This window comes from Lates calcarifer, linkage group LG17, assembly GCF_001640805.2.
Source record: "Lates calcarifer isolate ASB-BC8 linkage group LG17, TLL_Latcal_v3, whole genome shotgun sequence".
Lineage (NCBI taxonomy): Eukaryota > Metazoa > Chordata > Actinopteri > Centropomidae > Lates > Lates calcarifer.
The window spans coordinates 7,328,175-7,337,923 of NC_066849.1; the positions used below are offsets into that span (position 1 = coordinate 7,328,175).

Below are 9,749 nucleotides of genomic sequence, written 5' to 3' on the forward strand. Positions count from 1 at the left end.
ACACTGGATGACTTCAGATTCCGGGCATAGCAGTGGTTATATGAGTCATATGAAAGTGAATTAAACTCAAAATTGAGAAGAGTGGACTATGTGCCAACCAGCATTAGTCAGTCACACACACACATACACACACATCCTGTCCAATGGAGACTCTGTTGATCAGGGAGAGATGGATGTGTCACAGTAGCTGGGGGAAGTAGAGAATAAATCTCCAGACTGTCTACATATGATACTTAGATTCACTGATATTTTTAAACACGCCTCAGCCTTTTCTCAGTTTTTCCATCTTTGTAGTTCATATCTTTCTCACTCCTCCTACTTTCTCAGGGGCTTCTTTCTTCCCACTTTCTCTTCTTTATCCCCCCCACCCCCCACCCTCTGTATACTGTACCTTGTTCATCCATCTGTCCAACCACTCATGAGTTTGCCTCATCAAGATAAATGTCTCAGGTAGCACCGACTGTCTATAAACAAACTCTAGCATCAACCTGCAACTAGAGCTGTGTTTTCAAGAGCCTGTGCACTTCACCTTCTGCCCCCTTCCCCCTCTGCGCCCCTTGCCCTCTGACCTCCCTAGAGTGAAGCATCTGTGTCAGGTGATGTTTTAGGGTTCAGGGTGGCCTGACAGGTCAGCAGAGACGGTTGAAGGAAAAGCTTCAACATGCACAGGCGTGCAGGAGAGAAGCCAGGAGAGCTTTAAATAACCCAAACAAAGAGGCAGGATATAAGGGTAAGCTGGGAACTGTAAAGCTGGGGCTTTTTAGGATTGGGAGGTGTATGTGTCCACACACCTGCCTGGTTGCATGTATCTTTGAGCAAGTGTCTCACTTTCAGATCTTTCATCCTGCCCCTCTGAAAATAAACAAGCGTTCATCCACCATATCGCATGACTGTGGATGCGAGCCTCGGAGGCTGCGGCTCAGCCCGTCTGTGATACTGTGTTAAAACGGAGAGACGAGAGAGGACGGACAAGAGGCAGACTGCAACAAATCCACCCAGGCAGCGAGTGAAAGGGAGCTCAGATACAGATGGCCCCTGGCAGCTCACTCATGCTGTTTTAAATATAAATGTAAAAGTTGCAGTGAGTCTGCAGGACGAAAACACACATACTGTACACATACACATACAACATTCCCCAAGTTCAGCTGAAGGGGTGCCCAGTCTATGCTGGGGTCAGCTTCAGGTATCTGGTCATTGATTGACTTGTAACTCCGATCCTTCGTAGTGATGGTCCTCATTGGCTTCTTGCATCATGTTCTGGCCCCCTACCAATACGAAAGAGGACACCGGCTCCTTGGGAGGTAATTGTATCCAATGAGGCCCAGCTTCTCCTGCCACACTGGGGCCACACGTCAACGTCAAATCCCCTTAGACATATGGGACCGCATCATACATATTAGGCAATGTTTTTATAGATTAAACATGAATGAATAAAATCCTTCTAGGGGGTGAATGTTGAAAACTTGAGAGGGAGCTGTCATACTGGAGCTAAATCCAAAAAACAGAAAGTTAAAGTCTCAAACTGTTTTTGTCCCCAAAACAGCCAGCATCCCATTACTTTCTCTTTTCTTCTCACATCCCTCCCTCCCTCCTTCCTCTTTGCCTCTGAGCCCTACCCTCCCCCTAGTCTTCTTCTCTCTTTCTTCCCCTCCCTCCCTTACACCTCTCCTCTCTTCCCCTGTTTCCCTCCTTCCGTCCGCTCCAGATTGTATAAATATCTGTGAGCTGTTTGAGGAGGGCTCAGTGTTACAGACCTGTCCACTGAGGAGAGACAGAGGAGAGAAGAACAAGAGAAGGGGAGGAGAGAGGAGCAACACATAACAGCAGGAACAGAAGACATACCTGAGAGAAAAAAAGAGAGAGAGAAACAGTCGCCACCTGAAATTAGGAATTAGTATATTTTTGAAAAAAGAATTCTGAGCTGAAAAGTAAAGAAGGCTGCACAGACAAAAGAAATCAATTCTCCAGAGAGAGATTTTAAAGTAAACTCTGATCTGTCTGTGTGGAGGGACTGTCTCCAGTATGTTCCCCCTGCTCTTGTTGTGTATGTGTGGCCTTCTGCTGCGAGGTGATGCACAGGACCGAGCTTCTCTGTGGAAGGGAAACGACAGAAGTGGGCGATGTCAGTACACCTTCACTGTGCCCAGCCCCGCGGAGTCCAGCTGCCCGCAGACCGGAGGGCCCGAGATGGAGGGTCTGAAGGCCAGGCTCGGCCTGCTGGAGGTGCTGGTGTCCCAGCTGACTGCAGGGGATGCAGGGGGTCCCCAGGCGGCTGGAGCCAGAGCTCAGTCTGAGCTTCAGGAGGCGCTGAACCGGGCCGTTGGGGAGAGGAACCTGCTGCAGGGGGAGAAGGAGCGCCTGGAGAGGGAGTTGGGGGGACTTCAGCGCAGGGTGGAGGAGATGAGGAGGGAGACGGAGAAGCTGAGGAACAGACCCTGTCCTCCGCAGACCCCCATGGTGCCACCCAGCCCCTCTCTGCAGAACAGTGGCCTGATGAGACCTGCTGGAGGTAAGAGATACACTCAAACCACCACACACTTAAAGAGATACTACAAAAAATAGAAAACAGAGAAGAATTTTCACTTGTCAATATTCTGTTGTCTTAGATTTACAGCTTTTAGAGAAATATACACAGACATCTTATTTATACAAAATTGCCACCATCCATCCTCCAGTTAAAATGCACAACTTAATGTCCTAGCTGCAGACAGGCTGTCTTTCTGTTGAAATGTGTATTTGTTGACTCTGACTGAAGGATAATGAGTTACTTGGAGCAGAGAAGTGATGACACATAAATGCCATCTATGTATGGAATACCATGCACATATAGAGCTACACAAGATGCCAGTGCATTGCACATGCTTGGGAATCCCGTGTGTGTGTGTGTGTGTGTGTGTGTGTGTGTGTGTGTGTGTGTTTCTGTAAACCGCAGCGGTGATAAAGCTCAGATTCCTCCTGACCCCGTGTCTGCATGTACAAATTGCATTTTAAAAAAAGGGGTGTGTGCATGTTCTGATGATGAACGCACCTGTTTGTGTGTGTTGTATTTGTGTGTTTAATGTTTTGGTTGTCCCATTAGTCTGCAGAGACACTTAGGTTTCTCTTGTCTCAGGTTTCTCTGCATCCCGTTTGCTGCCTACATTTAGGGGTGATGGAATCAAGCCAGAGGGGGTCGGTTTTAGTATTTATGAGCAGATCCTGCTTTGTTTATGACCGGTGTTTCCCTCTGCATGGCGAGCAGGGTGCGAATAGCCCGGTTGGGGGAGGAGGAGGGGGGTGGCAGAAATGTGATGCACACTCTGGAAGTGGTGGTTCCGTGCCCTGGTTTCAATTTCAGGGCTTTTGATGACGCCTGGTGGGTCAAGGCTGGTGGAAATGGGGCTCCAGAAGTTAGAGGGCTCCAGAGAGGTTGGGAGTTATCTTGGAGCCAGTAAGGTTAAGCTCTGGTATTCTGTGTGTTTGCAGTGGACAAACATCCGTCTGATTAGCTTCTGTGCTTGTCTATTCACCCACCATCTCCTGCTTTGTCACCACCCCCCTTTCCTTTCTCCGTTCAGTCATTACTCTGTTTACCCTCTTGGCTCTGGTGTATTGCTTGTAAATCTGGAATTGCCAGCAGCAGTAAATCCTTCCGTACCAACTCCCCATCCACCAGACATACCTACTCCCTATGCATTAGGAGAGCTTATACACTCCTGCATACTCCAGGTTATCTGCTGAGCTCCTCATGTTTGCACCTGCAGACTGAAATACACAGAGAGGGCCCCTCAGGGTGAGAGGCAGATGTAGAATAGATCACAGTGAGAGGAAGACGTGCAGAACCAGAGGAGAGAGGAGATAAAAGTCAAAGCTTTTTGGCAAGTTCATATTTAAGAGTAAGGATGTGAGGAAGATTTTTATTGTTTACAACCCAGGGAGTGGCTATGGCTTTTAGTAAATCTTGCCTCTCAAAATATATGAGCTGATCTTCTGTTATGGTATTTTATGACTTTAAAAGTAGACCTTCACATAAAATGACTAAGTGACAACACAAGCCAACAAGCCTGGATGCTAAAAATGGCAACATTATTTTTAAAGGGGAAACCTGGCCTGTGCCGAAAACGGAGCTAAAACAAATTTCAAATGTATGGCCTGACAACATAAAGAAAATCTTTATTTAATAAGTACATCTAAGAGTGAAATCTGGCTGGAATTTCACTGGAGGAGTGTTGTGTGTTTTCTTTGAATTTCCTGAACGTGAAGCCCCCAGGAGTCGTAAATAATGTTCAATGAACTCTTATGATGTCTCAATCACTGTGCTTATCATGCAATAGGGAGAAAAACTACATGACCAGATTGTGACTTATTTGAAATCTTTTTTCTTCTGTTTGTTGATTATACACTGTATCCTGAATTATGATTATGGAGAGAAAAGGATTCAAATGCTGAATGTTTCCTAACAACAACATTATGGCAGTGCAAAGTTGAACCCTGTGGAGGACTGGATCCAAATGAGATCCAACAGCTCTGTTGAACTGTGTAAGCAGGGGTTGATTAGACACTGAGCCTTCTCTGAGAAATTAGGATCTGTCCGTTCGGTGAGGTTTATGGTGTTCTCACTGATGTCCCAAACAAAGAGGCAGGATATGAGGGCACATATGGCACACACACCTACACCCCCCCATACACCAACACACATACACGAGGGAAAAGACTTTTGTTTGACAAACTCTTAAGTGAGCTCGACCCTTACCTTCAGCCTCTGCAAATGTTTTTCTGTTTGGAGCACGCTCGCGGCGACTTTCCCGTGTCACTGGTGTTCGTCATCTGCCCCATTACCAACCTTCATGTTCCTCTTCATCAACACAGAGAATCAACGTCAGCCTCCAGATGCTAACGTTTAATGTTCTCTGCATTATTAGGGCTCATTATGAACCTGAAATCACTGGACACTGCACGTGCATGAGCACAGCAGGCACGTGTTCACACATACAAATATTCACCAGTGGACACAGATACACAAACACCATTTGTTCATTTTTATATAAACCTATCTGGAAAATCTAATTTTTCTTTTGTAAACATCATCACGATTGTATCATCAAACCTCAGGGGAATGTTTGACACTGTTTATTTTACACAGTAATGATTTCTTGAAGGAGCCAAATAGGAAAATAAGGAAGAGAAGAGAAGAGAAGAGAAGAGAAGAGAAGAGAAGAGAAGAGAAGAGAGGAGAAGGCTAATACCTGACAGTGATACAGGAGAGGAGGAGTGAATCGATTCGTTTGAAGTTTTGAAGATGGGAAGTTGACAGTGTTGGGGTGGGATGGGGTGTCAAGTGTGGCGTGTGTGTGTGTGTGTGTGTGTGTTACAGTCAGCCGGGCTACCGACTGTCTGACTCCAGAGCAGCTGGGAATCCATTCAGGGGTGTTTGTTTCTTGCTGTCACATTCCCTGCTGTCAGTACTGCCATATCCACATTTGGGTGCACAAACACTCTCCAAACTATTGTACGCTACATTTGATGTGTCTGATAGAAATCACCAAACTGTGCATGTGTGTGTCTGTGTGTGCGTTTTAGGATCCAGTCAGATGTCTCACCTGATGACCAGGCCCAACAGACAGGGAGACAGCAGCAGTTTGAGAGGTGGGACAGGTTTTCTGCGGAATCACCTCCACCTTGCTGTTTGTAATTCACCTCACCCCATCTCTCTCTCTGTCTCTGTCTCAGACTCAGCATGGCAGTACGGACCTCCAGGTTTCCAGGAGCTGAAGGCCGAGGTGACAGAGGTACCTGCTCCTGACGGCTCTGACGACAACACAGGTCTCTGTCTCTAATATGAAATATCCTTCAAAATTTACAGTGATATAATTTAATTATTCCTCCCTCAAAGAACCATATGTGTTGTTTTGTATTAGTCCATTCATTACAGATCAGAAAACCATTATACAAACCACACAGCTGTGATTACATTACATATATCACAGTACAGTGAAGTCTGCATTGTTTTTTGTGATTTTTATTCAACACAGTGCAGCCTTTTAAAATAAAAAAGTTTTGTTCTAACATACAACTTATTTCAAAACAAGAAAACACTGATGACCAAAACAAATTAAAGGTCCCCTGTAGTGTTTTTGACCACTAGTAGCGCTATGGAGCAATGTTTGTTTGTAGAATGTACGCTCATAATGACACACATGCTTGAGGACACGACAATGTGACAAACATTTCCCACGGCTAGTTTCACGCTATTCCAATGACCGACAATTGGTGCCCACAACGGCAGGAAAGGAGACTGAAAGCTAGAAAACATGTATGTAAACAACACAGGATCAGAAGATTCAGAAAATTGGCTTGGCAATGTCTTATGATTAGGGAAACACATTCAACATGTTTGTCAGGCCCTAAGGATAAACCAGATGCATTTTGGTTAGACACAAAGAATGCAATTACATAAAAACTCCACAGGGCACAAACACTTGATCAAGTATGTGAGCTTGAATGTTTCATGAAGGAGGCTGCTGTAGCAGCAAGAAATAATCCTTTGAACATGTGAAACCTGTAAATGGTCAAAGAGGAAATAAAACATACTGATTACATAGCAGATTTTTTTTGAGGAGCTAAAATTCACAAACACCTCTTGTCCTGCCAGCTCGTACCTCTTTCACTCACCCCTTTTCCCCTCATCTCTCCTCCCCTCTGTCCATCTGACCCAGCAAACATGAAACCCCCCCCCTGCTGACAGCCTCAAAGCAAATACTGCTATTAATACTGCAGCATTTGGGGTGAGAATACCAGAGTCATGCCAGTCTGTAGGTATGAAGGGCCCTCCTGAGTTTCATGTTTGTCTCATAAATGTAAATGTAAAGCACCTCTAACAAGGCTGTCACACACATTGTTAAACCTTCCTTGGATGGGTTTCCCAAAACCGCATCAAAGCTCATGCAGCTGAATGGCTCTACGCAGGTTTTATTGATGGGGCAATCATTAAAGGACACTGTGCAGTCACCACGTGAGGTCATATAATCTCCGATGAGGCAGCGCTGCACAGAAGCTACATGGTAATAGGTGTATTTATAAAACATATTTCTATCTAACCCTAAATCGGTGCTACATCCTGGACCTGAAAGCAAGGGTGTATTTTAGGAGGTGGTAAATATACATCCTGCCTTATCGTTTTCCCAGTAAGAGAGGCAGAGGCGAGTTCCTGCGCAGGATGAGTTGCAGCTCAGCTGCTGTGCTGATGGTGGTGACTCAGACAAACTTAAAGCTGACAGAGACGTCAGGCAGCATCTCCAGACCTGCAGTCTGCCTCCATGATAACAAATAATGACCCCATCAGACCCTTGATCAGATCACCGTTTACCTTCATCATCCCTCAGCCACAGACATGTATATCCCCCTCACTGTGTATTGGTGACTATGTGACTGTCTCCTGAAGTCACCTTTAGCAGGAGGTACCTCAACAATTTTGAGAAAGACTTGGGCTGTGGTCAAATAGTCCAAAAAAAAAAAAAAAAAAAGACACCGTATGTCCTTTATCAATCTCTTATTCTTGACCTCAATGAAGATGTGATGACGTCAAGGAAAGATGTGAAGGAGAATTCATAAAGGCTTACTATGGCGCTAAGAGGATCCAACAGCATTTACACAAGGTTATGTAATCATGTGACGGTGGATTTTATTGATCATGTTTTTATTGCTTTGAATGTTTCTGCCACAAGTGGGATTGTGGGATGGTATCATCTCATTTCCTTGTGTAAAATGATGGTCCAATGTATGCTATGGTAAAGGACATAAGAAAAGAAGCACTGAAACACTTTTAGAGAATTCACTTTTATACTTTTATACCTTCCTAAGCAAAAAGACTATTTGACCGCAGCCCAGATTTTATTTGAGGATTTGCTTTGTAAGATTTCTGAACTTGTGTTGTGTTGTCTTTGTGTCAGTTTGCACCAATCACTCAAATTTCCTCTCCTTTTTGCTCACAGGTTGTGGCGAGTTAGTTTCAGTCGGTGAGCCAGTCACTCACAGGAGAGCTGACAACATAGCAGGTAAATATGGTGTTTGGATGCAGGACCCTGAGGCGGTCTCCCCTTATGGACCAAACATGGTCTGGCGCATCGACACCATTGGCACTGAAGTCAGGCAGCTGTTTGGATATGAGGACATGGAACAACTCTCTAAAGGCTTTCCATCCAAGGTAGGTGTCACATGGGTGATGTTCTTTCATGGGAATAAGCCAAATATCTCGGGTCATTTCTAGTTATTGTCTTGTGTTTTCCTATGACAGGTCCTGCTGTTGCCAGAGCTGGTGGAGAGCACTGGTGCCACAGTGTACCGCGGTTCTCTCTACTATCAGAGACGTCGTAGCCGCACACTCATCCGCTACGACCTAGCCTCTGAGAGCATCGCTGCGCGCCGTGACCTCCCTCATGCTGGCTTCCATGGCCAGTATCCCTACTCTTGGGGAGGCTACACGGACATCGACCTGTCTGTGGATGAGCAGGGGCTGTGGGCCGTCTACTCAACCAGTAAAGCAAAAGGAGCCATTGTGATCTCGCAGCTGGACCCAAACACTCTGGAGGTGAAGAGGAGCTGGGAGACCAACATCAGGAAGAGCTCTGTGGCCAACTCCTTCATCATCTGTGGCAAGCTGTACACCGTGGCCAGCTACACGGCTCATGACACCATCATCAACTACATGTATGACACCGCAACCAGCCAGGGGAAGTCCATAGCCATCCCCTTCAGGAACAAGTACTTCTACAACTGCATGATCGACTATAACCTGGCTCAGAGGAAGCTGTTTGCCTGGGACAACTTCCACATAGTGTCCTACGATCTAAGGCTGGGTCGCAAGCAAGCCAACTGAGGGCAACAGGAGTGACAGTTTAAAAGTGACATTTACTCACCTGTTCCTGCGTCAGAGACTCAGAGCTTTAGAGACGCATATGTGTGGTAGCAGTGGTTAGAAAGCTAAGACCATCAGTATCCATGTATAGAAGAGCCTAACTACCCAACTCCAAAGTGAAATGAAGATGGTTGAGGAACAGTGCCCCCTGCAGGTCTGCTATTTTTCTCAGTGGGAGGGCTTTTGCCGTGGCATGGTCCACAAGTATGTTTTTAGAGGAATTATTTTTGTACCGCCTTTAATTCAGATGTATGATTTTCTTGTTTTATGTTAAGCTATATACAGTGTATTTGATGTCTAAAAGATGAGGCATAGTTCAATATCTCGAGCTCAGTGGGATAATCAATACAATCTACAGCAACTCTTGTGGTACTACACACCATACTGTGCTCTCTCACTCAGCATGTATTGGATATTGCATGTACTTGTACATTGTAGTCAACATTGGTAATGTTCAAAACCATTAAATAAACTTCTTCCAAAATTAAATCCTAAGTTTATGTGGTTATTGTTGTTGTTTTTCAGGAAAACTGGAGAACTGATAGACAATTCTCATTCCTGTGAATAAAAAATTTTAAAACTCAGTCTTAAACATAGAGTCATTACACTGGAAATGGGGCTGCTCTCTGTTGTACAGTCAAACCATTAATTATCTTATCAATGAAGGGCAAACAATTCCCAATTAGCCATCAAACTTTCATTTGTAGTTACTGTATAAATACTGATAAGTCATTGATGGACCTTATCAACACCTGCATCAAGTGTGCAGCTGTAAATTTCAATAAGTTGTTAAATTAATTGCACAATAGATATCTTGCGATCCTTTTCCCTGAGGTCATTTGGTCTGTTGGAGGGG

At 45.0% G+C, this 9,749-nt stretch overlaps 1 protein-coding gene across 2 annotated transcripts; it reads left to right on the forward strand.

Moving 5' to 3' along the window:
- Positions 1-1,715: 1,715 nt before the first annotated feature.
- On the forward strand, positions 1,716-9,382 carry myoc (myocilin). Of its 2 annotated transcripts, XM_018670355.2 has the most exons (5): positions 1,717-2,509; positions 5,560-5,625; positions 5,710-5,802; positions 7,971-8,182; positions 8,273-9,382. In XM_018670355.2, exons 1-5 carry the CDS (start codon positions 2,023-2,025, stop codon positions 8,852-8,854), a joined length of 1,440 nt encoding a protein of 479 aa, XP_018525871.1. In that variant the 5' UTR covers positions 1,717-2,022; the 3' UTR covers positions 8,855-9,382. The 2 variants fall into 2 exon arrangements, with proteins under 2 accessions (XP_050933274.1, XP_018525871.1); XM_051077317.1 differs by lacking the exon at positions 5,560-5,625 and having other exon boundaries at positions 1,716-2,509.
- Positions 9,383-9,749: the final 367 nt, after the last annotated feature.

Bases quoted from the DNA above. Each gene is read 5' to 3' on its own strand.
- myoc (XM_018670355.2), top strand. From the start codon at position 2,023: ATGTTCCCCCTGCTCTTGTTGTGTATGTGTGGCCTTCTGCTGCGAGGT. The intron at 2,510-5,559 runs GTAAGAGATACA...TGTGCGTTTTAG, and splicing joins CCTGATGAGACCTGCTGGAG to GATCCAGTCAGATGTCTCAC. The intron at 5,803-7,970 runs GTCTCTGTCTCT...TTTTGCTCACAG, and splicing joins CGGCTCTGACGACAACACAG to GTTGTGGCGAGTTAGTTTCA.